Below are 20,010 nucleotides of genomic sequence, written 5' to 3'. Positions count from 1 at the left end.
TCAATCTTATAACCTAACCGACCGTAGGACTGATTCTCTCTGTTCAATCTTATAACCTAACCGACCGTAGCACTGATTCTCTCTGTTCAATCTTATAACCCTAACCGACTGTAGGACTGATTCCTCTGTTCAATGTTACAATCTAGCCGACCATAGGATTGATTCTCCCGTTTCAATGATATAACCTAACCGACTGTAGGACTGACTCTCCGTGTTCAATGTTATAACCTAACCGGCCATACGACTGAGTCTCTCGGTTCAATGTTATAACCTAACCGACTGTAGGACTGATTCTGTCGGTTCAATCTTATAACCAAACCGACAATAGTACTGATTCTGTCGGTTCAATGTTATAACCTCAACGACTGTAGGACTGATTCTCTCGGTTCAATGTTATAACCTCAACGACTGTAGGACTGATTCTCTCCGTTCAATGTTATAACCTAACAGACTAGGACTGATTCTCTCCGTTCAATGTTATAACCTCAACGACTGTAGGACTGATTCTCTCGGTTCAATGTTATTACCTAACCTACTGTAGGACTGATTCTCTTGGTTCAATGTTATAACCTAACCGACCATTGGAGTGATTCTCCCGGATCAATGTTATAACTTACCCGACTGTAGGACTGATTCTCTCTGTTCAATGTTATAACCTAACCGACCATAGGAGTGATTCACTCTGTTTAATGTTATAACCTAACCGACCGTAGGACTGATTCTCTCTGTTCAATGTTATAACCTAACCGACCGTAGGACTGATTCCCTCGGTTCGATGTTATAACCTAACCGACAGTAGGACTGATTCTCTCGGCTCAATGTTATAACCTAACCGACCGTAGGACTGATTCTCTCTGTTCAATCTTATAACCTAATCGACCGTAGGACTGATTCTCTCGGTTCAATGTTATAACCTAACCGACCGTAGGAATGATTTTCTCGGTTCAATGTTATAACCTAACCAACTGTAGGACTGATTCTCTCGGTTCAGTGTCACCTGCCGACCCCGCCCTGTTGTAAGTGCAACATGATAGATCTTGGCACAAGTTGTTACTCGTTTGTCATATTGAAAAGCATCATTAGGAAAAATATATACAGCGTTTGCTCTGTCCGTGTCAAGTGTACTAAAGAACAGTTTTCCTTCAAGTGTCATAGTTAAAGCACGAGCACGCTTGAGATCACGGAAAGGTAACTGAACAGCTTCGTGACCACTTGTAACTACTCGCCTCTTTCCGTGACCTACAAGAAGACGCCATCCGGCTTGCCGGAATGACACGAGTAGCTACGAATGCTTCGTGTGGTCAACCAAGGGTACATTTTTGCAGTATAAAGATCAGGCAAGAGCGTTTGATCTCTAGCAGCGTCTCAGAAGGATAAATAAATCACTTGACGAACAATATTAATTTTATAGACCTGCCATTATACTGTTAATGACACAAACAATACCATATTTTGGTAACATTAATGGACTGTGACGTCATGGAACACAAGTCGGTATGTAGAAGTCATGATCTCCAGATTCGGTCAACATGTCTGTATCCGTGCATGTCAGCAATTGGCAATTGTTCAAGATGTCTGCTTCCCGCGCCATATTGAAATTCGTGCATCCTTCAGTCGAACGGCAGTGAACAGCGCAAACAATAGGTGACTCCGCAAAGGTTGTCATGACGACGGGGCACCCACTGATTCGATAAGACTGTCGCTCGTAAAGATTCATGGGACACTCCTTCCTAGGGGCTGTAACTTTTAAATAGAATAAAATAAATCAGAATTTAGACCTGAAAGCGCAGTTTTATAAAAGTGGTAAATCAGTGATACAAATCATGAAAATATAGTAACACTGAAGTAAGTTTATATTGGATTAAATATAGTGTTTGAGATCAGGCTAGCTTATTAAGATATTTCCATCTTTATACCAGGGTATTCCCCCCGATAATGGTCCTGGATATTACAGTACTATTCCATAATTGGGTACATCCCGCTGAAACTGTTGCTGGTCGCAAAAGGCGATCAGTGGATCACTGTTCGGGCCCCGAGACTTTGCTGACTCTATGTTCGAATCCTCACGTTTGGTATTTACAGGTCAAAATATACTAGGCGTCAGTAATAAAGGGTCAAATGGTCTACAGCACATGTAAAGAAAAGTTTCTCAGAAATAATAGAACTAAAAGTGTCATCATAATGTTTAATGTGTGGACAAACGTGACACACCGTGACATGCAGACAAAAAGTTCAAACATTACTAGCAAACATCAGTTGTATAGACCAAATGAAAATGGCAAACATGAAGCTCTCGAACATGAAGCAAAGATTCAAAATCTTGTGTACCCTCCTCGCGGGTCCAAGACACAGGTGCACCGTGTTCTCATGCTCCTAATCAAGTTTATAAAGAAAGCTTGCGGAATCGCATTCCATTCTTCTACTAGAGCTCTACGGAGTAATGGAGAGATCCACTGGTGCTGGGTGACGTGTCTCTACATCCTGCTGCCTAAGGAATTTCGTGACAATCCTGGCCCTATTAGGCCAAGCGTTCTCGCCTTGCGGTAAAGAGGGTCGACCATAAAAACCATGCATAGCTTGCAGGAATGGTATTGCTATAGGAACCAGAAACTCGTCCCAATAGCACTGAACGGTACGATTACCATCGACCACGTGCAGTGGAGTACGTCCAGTAGGAGTTATCCCTGGCCAAACCGTGACCGATCGGTTATGCATAAATCTGTTATGCATGGCGACAGTTGCATCTGTAATTCGCTCTCCATTGCGACGATAAATCCTCTGCCGACCATCATGGAAGGACAAATAGAATCTACTTCCATCTGTGAAGAGCACACGAGCCCAGTGACGTTGATTCTAGCGGCTATGATGTCTACTCCATCTTAAACGCTCCTGCTTGTGACGTGGTGTTGGACGAACTGCAGGCTGGATATCATTACATTGTTAACATTAAAAGGTTTTGTCTTTATAAGTTGAATTTGCATTTTTGACAATTTGTTTCGGTATGTCCATACCGAAAGGTATCAGAATCTGCAAAGGTGTGTTTTACGTTGCATGTGACCTTTAAAGAACGTAATAATGACATTTCAACAGCCTGATGTGTTTTTTTTCCATACTGTTAACTTTGTAAAAGATTCAGCTGTGTATATTTCAAACAAAATGAAGATTTTAAGAAATATTGTTACCAATAGTTTGACCCTTCATTAATGACGCCGAGTATACATATATGCAGCAAAGGCGTTCGGACACGAGTGAGTGAGTTCAGTTTTACGCTGCTTTTAGCAATATTCCAGCAATATCACGGTGGGGAACACAAGAAATGGGCGTCACGGATTGTACCCATTTGGGAATCTAATCCGGGTCTTCGGCGTGACGAACGAACGCTTTAACCACTAGACTACCCCACCGTCCCGTGGCCGGACACAGTCAGGCTGGTAAGGTTCATCATCAGCTCAGGCCACACGCGGACCAGACTGGGAATGGGACTTCTCACAGGAAGCGCTACCTGGTCGAACCCACCTAGACATTTACGGAGAATATGGAGATTGTTATGGTTATTATCATTATCATTCTTACCCTGTGGGGTTTGATCGATGCACGTGTTCGTCGATAGGTCACAGATCTGACTCCCCTGACATGGCGTCATGCTACACTTGTCACCTGGAAATACAACACTTGACTATGAACTTTTGTTTCTCGAAAAGAAATGCCCAAGCAGATCTCGTATTCATTGGTCTTCAAATTAAACTTAACTAAATAATTCTGTGTGAATATCTAATATAAACTTAATGACCGTTAACAACAAAAACGTTAACTCTCATGTGACGCTCTCATAATCCGCCAAAGAGAAGCCTTGAACTCCACTTTCACCATCTGACATCTGTTGATCGCATATACAGAGCTTCGCCTCACACCTGAGAGCGCGAGTGCGTGAGTGCGTGCGATTCAACGCCGCTTTTAGTAATATTCCAGCAATGTCACAGGGGGACACAAACATTTTACGCATGTGGGAATCTAACCCGGCATGACGAATGCTGTAAGCAAGAGGCTACCCCACCACCCCATATGTTATAAGTGTCATGTGTATTAAATGAGTGAGTAATAGACCACTAAACATCAAACTGGAGCCCTACACATCGAGAGTGAGTGAGTGGGTTTAGTTTTACGCCGCACTCAGCAATATTCCAGCTATATTGCGGCGGTTTGTAAATAATCGAGTCTGGACCAGACAATCCAGTGATCAACAGCTGCGCAATTGGGAGCCGATGACATGTGTCAACCAAGTCAGCGAGCCAGACCACCAGATCCCGTTAGTCGCCTCTTAAGACAGGCATATGTTACTGAAGGTTCATTCTTACGCGGACCTTCACGGGTATACACATCGAGAGTTTGGCAACTTAAAAAAACTGAAGTATGACATTTTGACGTACATGCAATCTGTGCAAGTTCCGGAACCAGGGTCCCAAGGTCGGAATAAGTGTCAGAGAAGAACACGTGATCGGATGATGGAAGGCTTGCAAACTGATTCAGCTGAGAAACATTCGCATTCTTCACTCCGAGACAAAACCATTCCACCTTCTTGTCCTCTTTCAAATCGTTGCTTTTCGAAACATCCTCATCCGTTACGTACAGCTCATTGCCGGCGAATAGAAGAACCACATTAGACGCATCAGCTCGATCTCCTCCTCCAAACACATAAAATCTTGCCATATCAATTGCATTCTTTGGGGATAAGGGAGGATTTTGTGATTTTAGGGCAAGATTCAAAATACCTTGCTTTAATTCTGATTTGTTATTCAGGTACGAAGTCCATAGGAGGAATACTACGTCAGGATACGTGGTAACACTAACCCGGAAGTTATCGGGGCTGATCGTGAAGGTATCAACTATATCAGCCAACGCCTGTTTCAAGAGGGCGAACTCCGATCTGTTCATGCTTGTATTGTCGACCATGAAAAGGACATCCCGCTTATGAGATCCACAATCTGGAATTAGAACCGTCATAGTTCAACAACTGAAACATATTTTGAAGGCCACAGCGGCATGCACAAAGGGAAAAACGTTCGATTGAAGCAATTAACTTCACAGGTTTTTAACACTGCCTGTCTTCGTCTACCGTGAATACACATTGTAGCAATTTTAACCAGTAGATGGTTCCATCGCGCGAAAAACCAAGAGGACATTTGTATCCCCTAGAGGACTATATTTCTCATACATTACGTGCCAGCGTTGTGGTTTCTACTCAACAATTGACTCCCTATCCAGCAGCATGGACTTGGCATAGATTTGACGCCTTCAGAAACGGAGTCATTTCACTGGGTGACGAACACTAGATACACTTCACTCTAACACGCTATTCATACCCAGTACGTTTGTTTGCTTGTTGTTTAACGCCGCACTCAGCAATATTCCAGCTGTATGGCGGCGGTCTGTAAATAATTGAGTCTCGACCAGACAATCTAGGGATCAACAGCATGAACTTCGATCTACGTAATTGGGATACGATGACATGTGTCAACCAGGCCAGCGAGCCTTACCACCCGATCCCGTTAGTTGCAAGGAAGCAACATTATTTAAGACAGAATCCCCAGGCGGGTGTCAACAATGAACGTTGCAATGTTGTGCAGGACACGTACCTGTGGCCGCCCCCGCCATCAACGTTCTTCCTGTCATGGAGCTGAGGAATGAAAGAAGCAGAGGTAAAGTATTTGAATATCATGAACTCCAAAGTACTGGTGGTGCTTGAGTACTAGAATGAATTACAACAGTGAGTTAACAATGTTTGATGCTGTTTTGACCAATGTTTGACTATAATATAAAGCGTCTTAGGTTGGTGTGGGAGAGAAAACTCTAAGCGATGCAGGCCTTAGACGTTTATAAGTTTGGCGAAAGCTAGGAGCACGCATATGTGAGTGAGTGTAGTTTTAAGTCACTTTTCAATATTCTCGCAGTATTACGGCAGGAGTACACGGCTTCACATGGGAATCGAATCCGAGTGTGCGTCGTTACGAGCAAACACCTTAACCACTCCCTCCCTCCCTACCTCCCTCCCTCCCTCCCTACCTACCTACCCTCCCTACCCCCTCCCTACCTGCCTACCTACCTACCTGCCTCCGTCCCTCCCTCTCCTCCCTACCCCTCCCTACCTACCTACCTACCTCCCTCCCTCCCTCCCTGCCTGCCTGCCTGCCTGCCTACATCCATCCATCCATCCATCCATCCATCCATACATACATACATACATACATACATACATACATACATACATACATACATACATACATACATACATACATACATACATACATACATACATACATACATACATACATACATACATACATACATACATACATACATACATACATACATACATACATACATAAAAATACATACGGACTAAGATCCACACCATCGGTTAACAGTGATCGGAAATATATCACATCTTACCTTAGAAAAAACGACGCTGCCAACAATGGAATCATGGTGCCAATAATGGTTTGGAAGCTCGTCCACTGTAGAACTTCACATGCTGGTTGTCAATGTCGTATTGCCTGGCTGGGGACAGGCCTTGAATTATAAACCCAGCTTTGATGATTGCACAATCAATGTTACTGCCGTGGCGGTCTCCTTCTGGTTGTATAACAATCAATATCTGTGGATGTCCAATGATCATCGCGTGACCAATATTTCCTGCATAGTGATGTAACTGATGCGAGTGTCCATGTTTGATGAAGTTTGCTTTAGAAAGTGTTATTCATCCTGCAATTATATACTTATACTTACTGTCATCTTTTGTGCATTTACGGACTTTGAGAAAACTTTTGATAATGTTTGGTGATTTGGATTGTAAACAAACTCACTGAAGTTGACAATTAGTGGTAAATGTTACAGGATTATTCAATCTTTGTATAACAGCATCAAATCAAAGGCTATGCCCCACAATATATCTATTATCTTAAAGGTGTAAGACAAGGAGATAATATATCCCCGCTACTTTTTCTATATTTCTTAATGATCTTGAATGATATTTTACATGTGAAGGAGTGATTGTAAATGATGAAGAGTTATGTATGTATTTGAATTTATTTGCATTATCACACACCCTCACATTAGCTACAAGTAAAGATGATCTACAGAAACACTTCGGTGAATATTGAAGTCATGGAAAAATAGTATAAATGTTGAAAACTGTAGTTTCTTATATTTAATGTACATGTACAAGAATAAAGATTTGTAGCCTCAGTTATACATGTCTCTACATCTCTACAATCCAAGATGGCGGTCAAATGTGAATAACGAACAACGGATATAGCGAACTAAATTTCTTGGTCCCTTGGAGTTCGTTATATCCGTGTTCTACTGTATATCAATATATCAATGAACAGGTATCATATTTAGTAGGAGTCTCAAAGCAAATAATTTTATCCGAACAATTTCCTGTCAACCGAACTATTTGATGCAATTGTTAACCCATTTGTAAAGTATGGCTCTGAAATATATTGCTTTTTATACTTTTAAAACCATAAAAGCATAATTCCAAATATGTATCTAACGTTCCTAAGGAAATTGATCCATGTTACACCATTCTATATATTCTGTCAGCTGAGACTGGACATAAATTTCTTTGTGTTGATGTGTATTTAAATGATGTTTCAGCTGTTGTTTTGTTTGTTTCATTGATCATCAGTAACCCTTGCTTGTTGTAAAAGGCGACTAACGGGATCGGGTGGTCAGGCTCTCTGACTTGGTTGACACACGTCACAGTATCCCAATTGTGTAGATTGATGATCATGCTGTTGATCACTGGATTGTCTGGTCCAGATTCGGTTATTCACAGACCGCAGCCAGATAGCTGGAATATCGTTGTGTGGCATAAAACTAAACTCACTAACTCACTCACTCCAGCATTATCACGGATGAGAAACCAGAAATAGGCTTCACATAGTGTATATTGTGGGGAGTCGAACCTGGGTCTTCGCCGTGACAAGCGAACGCTTTAACCACTATGCTACCCCACCGCCCCTGAAAACAGAGAATTTAGAGATTTACGGTAATGTTAAGTATAGTATTAATGATCATTCGTCTGCTGGTGGATATTTTGTACCCGAGACTTATCCCGAACTTGGTAACATTGTACAAAAAAATGTTGACTAAACAAACCAGAAACTGTTTGGGCCGAGGCAGAAAACATCGTGTCATACAAAAAACGTTATTGTGAATTGATTAATGTTGGAAGGACAAAAACAGAAACTACTAGTATCCACACGAACCAGTCAGCAAAGATCAGGCTTCAATAGAAATGTTTCCAATTGTGTCTACCAACAATTATATTCTTTACACTGTTATTCAAACTCATTCATGTTACGTTGTGTGCTTCTTCAGTCACATATTCTTTCACGTCCATGTTAGTCTCTCGTTATCCAAGAAGATAATAATGATTCAATTTGCTATCCACTGTTTAATGATGTATTTGATTTGCTCTGTAATGACTTTGATGCAATTAGTGACACGTCTTGTATGTAATTAGCCATTAACAGAAAGTGGTTGTGTTTGCCTACACTGAGGCATACCTCCTGTGGCATCAGTGTCGCAGGGTTATACTCACACTTTACTATATTGTTGAAAATTGCAACATGATTACTTTATCATTACTTCACTGGTAATTAGGCATTTTGTGTTAGCATAACTGTCGCATTCTGTTACACTATTCTGATATTTACATCATCAGAAGAGATGCATCCAGTTAGTGCCAGGTGCTTGAATCGAGGAATGGTTGAATGCCCATACCTTCAATGAGTAGTCATTAGGAGGATATGTGGAGGGGTGTGTTATGAATATGAGAAATGAGTTTATTTACCATAATTATTTGCCAACAATCGCCAGCATCTAAAGGGATGGCGTAGACCATGCTCGAGAACCTTGCAGACTGCAGAGGTACTGGCGTCCCCAAATATATGTCATCTGTCTTTCAGATGTTGTATTTGGGAATTATGGGGAAAAACAACATTTGTATCCCCTGAAACGCGCTTTGCGACGGGTATTATTTTGGAGCGTCCGTGCGTCCGTCCGTCCGAGCAAATTCGTCTTTTTAGGAGCAGAACATAAAAACCGTTAAATATTTCTTCACCAAACTTGCACATAACAGGGTCCACTGGGGAACTGGTGTCTTTTGGTATTTTGAATTTCTGAATAAAATATTTTTTGCTTTGACTGAAGTTGGTGGTAGTGCTCCTTTACTGGGTCTACATTTTCGAAGCTCTCTTATCGCTAAGACAGTCGTAAGTTACTGTTAATGTATGGCATTTATGACAATCTTAGCGGTAAGAGAGCTTCGAAAATCTAGGCCTAGAATTTAAAAAACTTTCAATACTCTAATTTCACTTTTAATACTCTAATTCAAGAACATAATGTCATAGTCATAATTAGTTGACATAGTCATGAAGAGTATTTTACCACTGCAGGGGATATTGTTGACTTTGTCTTCTTGTTAATTCCGAAAATCGCTCCTCCATCCCGTGTATGACAATTGGGATATTAGGAAAAATATACCACCATTCTAATAGCCTTCAATGCAGTCAATCTTTTGAACTAATGGGATCGGGTGGTCAGGCTCGCTGACTTGGTTGACACATGTCATGGTATCGATGTTCATGTTGTTGATCACTGGATTGTCTTGACCAGACTCGATTATTTTCAGACTGCCGCCATAGAGCCGGAATATTGTTGAGTGAGGCGTTAAACAAGGAACGGACGAAACAATTGATACCGAGATCCAGGAAGGGTAACAACCTACCTAACAACAGGCACCCCACCACCAAACCACCAAACCACCGGGTCACGGGCAAACTTGGAAGGATACCCTAGTCGCCTGGACAAAATCTCCAGAAAGGCTCAACCATCACATTCCTCAAGTCAATACAAATGTCCACTGAATACAAATTGAAACAATTTGCAGCCGGAGGCAAACCACCCTCAAAGAGAAGGAATACGTCCGATTGGGATGAGACCCTTTTAGCCCTGAAACGGCGTCTACAGAATGACGAAATCACCCTCATTGACCATTCAGATTCTGCTTTCAACCTTACGTTGTGCTTGCTTCCATTTGCTATGTAACATCTGAATTGCACAGAGATGTATATATGTAAATAAATGTATAAAAATATATATCTCTATATTAAACCGTAGTACATTACACTCATTTCGACTAAAAGATACAGTAAGTGCCCGGACCCCTCAAAACAGATCGTTACATCCATCAGGTCGGTATAAACGTGTTCGTTATTAACAGTCGTGGATGTTGTTGGTAGTGCTTCAACCACAACCAGCCACAATGTTAGTAGAAGAACGCTTCGTCATCACAGTAAGTGAGTGAGTTTAGTTTTACGTCGCACTCAGCAATATTCCAGCTATATGGTGACGGTCTGGAAATAATCGAGTCTGGATCAGACAATCCAGGGATCAACAGCATGAACATCGATCTACGATGACATGTGTCCACCAAGCCAGCGAGCCTGACCACCTGATCCCGTTAGTCGCCTCTTACACCAAGCATAGGTTGATGAAGACCAATTCTAACCCGAATCTTCACGGGTACCGTCATCACAGACAGACAGTGCGTGTCATTGCACCATCACCACCCCTGGTGTTGATCGATGCTCATTATATCGATCACTGGTTTGTCTGCTACAAACTCAGGTATTTACAGATTGTCATCATACAGTTCACATTTATTTGATTTATTGTAGCAAAAGTAACCAAAGAAACAATCATGACGTATTGTCAGTAGAAAACATATATGATGGATGACAGTATATCATTTTAAAACACAGTAAACAATAATCCACCAATAACAAGGCTGGTGATACCAAACATTTGCTAAAATGCTTGCATCATATAACGGCACAGTTGCTGGGTCAAGTGGTATGACTTGAGTTGTTGGACTCATTCCCTCCGTCCAAAGGTATCACCCACCCACTTGTTGAACTGATTTCGTTCGTTCAATGGTATAACATGCACATCTGTTCGACTGGTAATTGCAGTTCAGTGGCATGACTTGTTCAGTGGTTGGGCTGATTCCCTCCGTCCAAAGGTATCATCCACCCAGTTGTTAAACTGATTTCGTTGGCTCAATGTTAATACCTGTCCACCTGTTGAACTGGTACTCGCAGTCCAATGGCATGACTCCAGTTGTTGAGCTGACTCTCACCGTCCAAAGGTGTGATCAATCCAGATGTTGAGCTGATTTCGTCGGTTAAATATCATAACCTAACCGAGTTTAGGACTGATTCTCTCGGTTCAATGTCACCTACCGATGCTGCCCTGATGTTAGTGCGACATAATAGTTCTTGGCACAAGCTGTTACTCGTTTGTCATATTGAAAAGCATCTGATTCATATGGAGAAAATCTATATCAGACAGACAGACAGACAGGTTTATTTCATAGATGTGGCCATGAGGCCAATAGTACAAAATGACAACTTAGATTAAATTTTACAGAGCGCATGGACATGATTTTGTTTACAAAAATTGCTAGACGGAGTATTATGTTATGGTTCTTAGTATTTAGAAGATGTACAAAGTTTTGTTTATTTGGGTTCAAAATATAGATACTTGGTATGTAGTGAGTTCTTACCGCTGCATATAAAGGACATTTCATTAACACATGATACTCATCTTCCGGTACATTTTTACAATGATCATACATAGCTACACTAATGTCATTGTCTTTAGATCTTCTATACGAAACTATTTTTAAATTGGTGGAGCCGCATCTGAATTTTGTTAAGACTCAGCGCAGATGTAACGAAGAGAGTTCGATCAAATACAATTCCGGAACAATATCAGATTTAAAGGCAGAATACATATGCAGTGATTTTGAGTTACTTATATCTTGTGTCCATTCTTGATAGTACATGTCTTTACAACGTTGTTTGAAAAGATTTAAAAACAATTCCCAGTTTCCAACATTTTGATATATCCATACATAAGCAAATCCATGTTGAAATAATATTGATCGTACTGCCGAAGTTAATATCTCCATTGTCGTCTAAACGTTTCAACATATCATAGGAGCGACGTGGGTAACGTGTGTCTGGTTGCCGAAGCAGACGTCTCCAGAACGAAACAACTCGTGTCATATAATTTACATGTAAAGGGTATCTTCCATATTCGGCTAAAACTGCCTTGTTCGATGTGCGATAGCCAACGTTTAGAACGTTTTTACAAAATTTCTATTCCATGGCGGATAACATATCCCCAAATTTCTTCTCCATATAATAATATAGGTTGGATTTTACAGTCAAAGATTTTGAAAAATATATCGAACGGAATTGTTTTATATCTGTACATGAATTTCTTAATGGGAAATATGGCTTTCTCTGCTTGCTTACACAAAACACCACAAGCTTTTGTGAATACATTTCTACAAGATAACGTTAATCCCAGATACTTATAACAGGAGACAGTTTCTAGTTTCTCTGTTCCAAATGACCATTTTTCTCTTTCTGCTATTCTACCATCTTTTATAAAAACTATGACCTTTGTCTTATTTGTATTTATTGACAATCCCAATTTCGTACAATACTGTTCTAAGATATCTATCTTTTTCTGTGGGTTCACAACGTTCCCCTATAGCGACATCATCCGCAAACAGAAGAATTGACAGTGCATTTATAGTCTCATAATAAAATCTATATCATGTCCGTATGAAGTGTACTAAAGTATAGTTTTCCCCTGAACTAATATAGTTAAAGCATGAGGACGCTTGAAGATCACGGGAAGGTAATTGAGCAGCTTCGTGACGTCAACCAATTAGGACGTAACTACAAAAAGGGTACATTTTTTTAAGTATAAAGTACAGACAGAGCGTTTGATCTTTACCGAAGCATCTCAGAAGGATAAATAAATCACTTGACGAACAATATTAATTTTATAGACCTGCCATTATACTGTTAATGACACAAACAATACCATATTTTAGTAACATTAATGTGACGTGACTGTGACGTTATGGAACACAAGTTGGTGTGTAGAAGTCATGATGTTCAGATTCCGACAACATGTCTGTATCCGTGCATGTCAGCAATTGGCAATTGTTCAAGATGTCTGCTTCCCGCGCCATATTGAAATTCGTACATCCTTCAGTCGAACAGCAGTGAACAGCGCAAACAATAGGTGACTCCGCAAAGGTTGTCATGACGATGGGGCACCCACTGATTCGATAAGACTGTCGCTCGTAAAGATTCATGGGACACTCCTTCCTAGGGGCTGTAACTTTTAAATAGAACAAAATAAAGCAGAATTTAGACCTATTAAAACAAAGTTTTACAATTCGTGGTAAATCAGTGATACAAATTATGAATATATAATAACACTGAAGTAAGTTGATATTGGATTAAATATAGTGTTTGAGATCAGGCTAGCTTATTAAAATATTTCCATCTTTATTCCAGGGGTCCCTATAAATAATATTCGATTCCAATATTCGCCTCGATAATAGTCCTGAATTTGACAGTACTATTCCCGAACTGGTACATCCCGCTGAAACTGTTGCTGGTCACATGAGGCGGTCAGTGGATCACTGTTCGGGCCCCGAGACTTAGTGGACTCCTCACGAGTGGTATTTACAGGTTCAAATACATAAATGCAGCGAAGGGTGGTCGGACACGAACGGCGAGGGAGTACGGTTTTAAGCCGCTTTTAGCAATATTCCAGCAATACCACGGCGGGGGACACCAGAAATGGACGTCACGCATTGTACCCATGTGGGGAATCTAACCCGGGTCTTCGGCGTGACGAGCGAACGCTTTACCTCTAGGCTACCCCACCGGCCCCTGGTCGGACAAAGTCAGGCTGGTAAGGCTCATCATCAGCTCAGGTACTCTTACCCCTACACGCAGGCCAGACTGGGAATGGGACTTCTCACAGGAAGCGCTACCTGGTCGAACCCACCAGGAAATTTACGGATGATATGGAAATCGTTATGGTTATTATTATCATTCTTACCCAGTGGGGTTTGATCAATGCACGTGTTCGTCGATAGGTCACAGATCTGACTCCCCTGACATGGCGTCATGCTACAGTTGGCACCTGGAAGTACAATAATCTGTCTCATATTTCTACGTGACTGTGAACTTTTGATTATCGAGAGGACATACCGAAGGAGATCTCGTATTCACTGGTATTGTAATTAAACTTAACTGAAATAATTCTATGTGAATATGTAATATAAACTTAATGACCGTTAACAACAAAAACGTTAACTCTCAGGCGACGCCTCAGGGCGTTCTTTTAGTCTCTGTAGTTATAATCCGACAAAAACAAGCCATGGACTCCACTTTCACCATCTGACATCTGTTGATCGCATATACAGAGCTTCGCCACACCACGCATGTGGGAATCGAACCCGGGTCTTCTGCATGACGAATGCTGTAAGCAAGAGGCTACCCCGCCACCCCATATGTTATAAGTGTCATGTGTATTAAATGAGTGAGTAATAGGCCACTAAACAACAAACAAATAGGTTAATTAGTCAAAATGGAGCCCTACACATCGGGAGTTTAGCAACTTAAAACAACTGAAGTATGACATTTTGACGTACATGCAATCTGTGCAAGTTCCGGAACCAAGGTCGCAAGGTTGGAATAAGTGTCAGAGAAGAACACGTGATCGGATGATGGAAGGCTTGCAAATTGATTCAGCTGAGAAACATATGCATTCTTCACTCCAAGACAAAACAATTCCACCTTCTTGTTCTCTTTCAAATGGTCGCTTTTCGAGACATCCTCTTCCGTTAAGTACAGCTTACTGCCGGCGAATAGAAGAGCAACATTAGACGCATCAGCCCGATCTCCTCCTCCAAACGCATTATATCTTCCCACATCAATTGCTTTCGTAGGGGATAAGGGTTGATTTTTGGAGTTTGGGTCAAGGTTCAAAATTCTGTCTTTTAATCTTGATTTGTCAGTCTGGAACGAAAGCCATAGGAGCATCACTACGTCAGGGTACGTGGTTACAGTAACCTGGATGTTATCGGGGCTGATCGTGAAGGTATCAACTATATCAACCAACGCCTGTTTCAGGATGGCGAACTCCGATCTGTTCATGCTTGTATTGTCGACCATGAAAAGGACATCCCTCTTATGAGATCCACAATCTGGAATTAGAACCGACACAGTTCAATATCTAAAAACATTTTAAGGCCACAACATAGGGGAAAGAACATAGGGAAAATCGTTCGATCTGCAGAGCAATTAAAAATGGGGTTTCTGCTACCCTGGGCTGTAGCCCCAGTTTTTAACAGGGGTTTCTGAAATAAAAAGATAATTAAAAATACAAAACTTTACGGGTTTGTAACACTGCTTCCGTGATATATACACATAGTAGCAATTTTAACCAGTAGATGGTTCCATCGCGAGGAAAATCAAAGTGGACATTGCACCAATAGAAGACTGTATTTCTCATGCATTATGTGTCAGCGTTGTTGTATCTACTCAAAAACAATGATTCCCCATCAAGCAGCATGGTCTAGGCATAGATTTGACGCCTTCAGGAACGGAGTCATTTCATTTGGTGACGAACACTAGATACACTTCACTCTAACACTCTATTCATAACCAGTACGTTTGTTTGCTTGTTGTTTTACGCCGCACACAGCAATATTCCAGCTATATGACGGCGGTCTGTAAATAATCCAGTCTGGACCAGACCAGATCGAGTCCAGTGATCAACATAATGAGCATCGGGAAGCAACCTTGTTTAAGACAGAATCCCCAGGCGGGTGTCAACAATGAACGTTGCAATGTTGTGCAGGACACGTACCTGTGGCCGCCCCTGCCATCAACGTTCTTCCTATCATGGAGCTGAGGAATGAAAGAAGCAGAGGTAAAGTATTTGAATATCATGAACTCCAAAGTACTGGTGGTGCTTGAGTACTAGAGTGAATTACAACAGTGAGTTAACAATGTTTTATGCTGTTTTGAACAATGTTTGACTATAATATAAAGCGTCTTAGGTTGGTGTTGGAGAGAAAACTCTAAGCTATGCAGGCCTTAGACGTTTACCAGTTTGGCGAAAGCTACGAGCACGCATATGTGAGTGAGTGTAGTTTTACGCCAATTTTCAATATTCTCGCAGCGTTACGGCAGGAGTACACGGCTTCACATGGGAATCGAACACGAGTGTGCGGCGTTTCGAGCAAACACCTCAACCACTGAGCCACGCATATGCGTTGACAGGATCTAAAAACTTGGAGGCCGATATCATTATTAACTGTCGTCTATAAGATAGCTCCTTCAACAGATTTAAAACAGTATTACCCGACATAATAAACGAAGGCCAGAAAGGTTTCATACATACATACATAAACACATACATACAAACACACACACATACACACACATACAGTATTGCATACATACATACATACATTGATACATACACATACATACATACACATACATACATACACACACACACACATACATACATACATACATACATACATACATACATACATACATACATACATACATACATACATACATACATACATACATACATACATACATACATACATACACACATACATACATACATACATACACACATACATACATACATACATACATACATACATACATACATACATACATACATACATACATACATACATACATACATACATACATACATACATACATACACATATACATACATACATACATACACACATCTATGTACATACATACATACATGCATACATACATACATACATACATACATACATGCATACATACATACATACATACATACATACATACATACATGCATACATACACACATACATACATACATACATACACACACATACATACATACACACATACATACATACATACATACATACATACATACATACATACATACATACATACATACATACATACATACACACATACACACATACACACACACATACATACATACATACATACATACATACATACATACATACATACATACATACATACATACATACATACATACATACATACATACATACATACACATACATACATACATACACATACATACATACATACATACATACATACATACATACATACATGCACAGATGCAAACATACACACATACATACGTACATACATTCATACATACACACATACATACATTACATACATACACACATACATACATACACACATACATACATACATACATACATACATACATACATACATACATACATACATACATACATACGTACATACATACATACACACATACATACATACATACATACATACACACATACATACATACATACATACATACATACATACACACATACATACATACATACATACATACATACATACATACATACATACATACATACATACATACATACATACATACATACATACACAGATACATACATACATACATACATACACAGATACATACATACATACATACATACGTACGTACGTACATACGTACCTACGTACGTACATACATACGGTCCAAAATCCACACCAACGGGTACAGTGACACCTCCATCGGAAGAATATGACATCTTACCTAAGTATAACCGACGCTGCCAACAGTGGAATCATGGTGCCAATAATGGACTGGAAGCTCGTCCACTGTAGAACTTCATATGCTGGTTGTCAATGTCGTATTGCCTGGCTGGGGATAGGCCTTGAATTATAAACCCAGCTTTGATGATTGCACAATCAATGTAACTGCCGTGGCTGTCTCCTTCTGGGTGTACAACAATCAATTTCTGTGCATGTCCAATGACACTTCCAACACTCTCAGTTGGTATGAAGGGAACGTGTGTGTGACTGAACCTGATTGGTTTAAAAGTTTTGATAAATAACTTCCGAAGTCTGGGAAGTTTCTTTAGGATTCACTGAGTATGACCACTTTTCTTTTCTTAATTAGTACATTTCTCGTGTTTACAATTGGAGTTGCTAATAGTATATATCATGGTGTTATCAATATTTCCTGCTCAGTGATGTAACAGATGGGAGTGCCTGTGATTAATGAAGCTTGTTTTAAAAATGTCAAAACGACAATACATACATGTATATTCACGGTTTTTTTATAAAATGAAATACTGCCATAACCAACTGAAGTGCTCGTGACTACTTTTGTCTGACTGGTGTATTGTGTGTTCGCAAGGTAACATACATCATAACTTGGACGAGTCTTTTTGGAGATTACGGAAAGGAGCCAATGGTGAAGAGTAATGGGGACGAGTCTCGGAGGTCACCGAAAGGGGCGAGTGGTGACGAATTACTCTCAAAGTGACACTGTAACCAATATAGATCTCACAAGACCTTCTAGAAACAAGTGTCGAGAGCTCGGGAAAGATTTTTCCTGCGTGTGTGCGTGCGTGCGTGCGTGCGTGTGTGTGTTAGGTTAGCCAGTAACCGTTTCCGAGTAGAGGAAGTTGAACACACCAATCCCAGTTCCGCACCAAATGTCATCTACTCGAAAATACACATTCAGCATAAGTCATTGGTGTTACAATTAAATTTTGAAAAGTAAGGTCAGTTTTAATTGACAGATGAATTAAATTTAAAACATAAAAATCCTTCATAAAATCATTTAATCACAGCTGTCAGATGATTCTGTGAGCACTGAAAGCTTGTTAAACTACGGAATCTGATTTGGTGTAGAGTAACATATATATATACTGAACCACAAAATAAACGTCGCATTTCAAAACCAAATGCAAAATTTTGTTCTTACAAGGTGGTGTTTTTATTATGATTGTACCATTTTGTTAACATGTTTTTCAATCCAAATTGACAGTTTTTACCAACATCAGTGTGTTTTCTGATGAAAAAGCATATCGACCAAGCGCACGGAAAAAGGCAGACATGGTAAAAGGTTCCGTATGACATTCGTGACAATGAAAATGCACGTGCATGTCGTGACAACCCTACCAATGAAAACGAGTCCCAAACTCTCCTGAAATAATTTTTTGGGGACACAATCACCATGCCACGACTTTACGAGAAATCCGAGGAAATAAGTCTTTGGGCGATTGCAAGTTGTTCAGACTGCCAATCATTTTAATGTTCATGTTAGGACAATCTACCGACTGCAGGAGTGGTATCAGGTCACTAACAGCATCCAAGACCGTCCACGCAGTGGGCGACCTTCAGTAACATCACAATGTCAAGACCGACAGATTGTGCGTAACCATCTGCAGGATCGCTTCCCCCAGAGCCACGGAAATAGCACGCCAGACCATTGGGACTCACAACAGACCCATCAGTGCCGATATAGTGCGTCGACGTTTGCGTGGAAGGAACCTCTGCTGTCACAGACCATATCGTAGTCCTGTCCTCACCGCTCATCACCGCCAAAACCAACTGCAATGGGAAAGTCAGCATCGAAATTGGCGTTATCGACAATGGAGAACTGTGCTTTTATCTCATGAAAGCCGATGTTGTGTTTCGACAGTCGATGGCAGAGTGAGAGTATGGAGAAGGCAAGGGGTGTATTGTTGAAATAGACTCGTGGGGTAGTCCAAACATCATGGTGTGGGGTGCAATCGGTCTGAACCAGTTAGTTGACACCCTGGTGTTCCAGAATCTTGGTCCAGGATGAAGAAATGAAGTGACAGCTGCTCGCTATATTGACCAAGTCATAGGACCCCACGTTGTAACACTACTTGGATACTACAGAAATCACATCTTTGAGCAAGACAACGCTCGTGCCCACACTGCCAGAGCAACATTTGACTTCCTAAGAGATCATTGCATCCAAACCACACAATAGCCTGCACTTAGTCCAGATTTAAGTCCAATAGAACACCTTTGGGACGAGATTCAAAGAAGACTGAATGTCCCCTCCAACCAAGGCCGACAACTGCGGCTGGACTCGATCAGGCATTTCGCAGAGTATGGAGCCAAGAGCCTATGGCCTTCATCGACCGGCCGATTCATTCCATGTACAGACGATGCAATG

At 40.7% G+C, this 20,010-nt stretch overlaps 2 protein-coding genes across 2 annotated transcripts; both read right to left on the bottom strand.

Annotated features, from left to right (window-relative positions):
• Nucleotides 1-829: 829 nt before the first annotated feature.
• On the bottom strand, nt 830-6,585 carry LOC124261106 (collagen alpha-1(XIV) chain-like). The gene is made up of 5 exons (XM_046695424.1): nt 6,448-6,585; nt 5,634-5,674; nt 4,428-4,982; nt 3,574-3,657; nt 830-1,743 (listed from the first exon to the last, which is right to left on the bottom strand). The coding sequence occupies exons 1-5, from the start codon at nt 6,480-6,482 to the stop codon at nt 1,478-1,480; spliced, it is 981 nt and encodes a 326-aa protein (XP_046551380.1). The 5' UTR covers nt 6,483-6,585; the 3' UTR covers nt 830-1,477.
• A 6,033-nt stretch (nt 6,586-12,618) lies between these two features.
• Nucleotides 12,619-17,730, bottom strand: LOC124261105 (collagen alpha-1(XIV) chain-like). Its single transcript, XM_046695423.1, has 5 exons — nt 17,605-17,730; nt 15,820-15,860; nt 14,600-15,154; nt 14,005-14,088; nt 12,619-13,272 (listed from the first exon to the last, which is right to left on the bottom strand). Exons 1-5 carry the CDS (start codon nt 17,637-17,639, stop codon nt 13,007-13,009), a joined length of 981 nt encoding a protein of 326 aa, XP_046551379.1. The 5' UTR covers nt 17,640-17,730; the 3' UTR covers nt 12,619-13,006.
• Nucleotides 17,731-20,010: the final 2,280 nt, after the last annotated feature.

This window comes from Haliotis rubra, unplaced genomic scaffold (genome assembly GCF_003918875.1).
Source record: "Haliotis rubra isolate DU_JTF1 unplaced genomic scaffold, ASM391887v1 Scf789, whole genome shotgun sequence".
Lineage (NCBI taxonomy): Eukaryota > Metazoa > Mollusca > Gastropoda > Lepetellida > Haliotidae > Haliotis > Haliotis rubra.
This window is presented reverse-complemented; position numbering and strand designations above follow the sequence as displayed.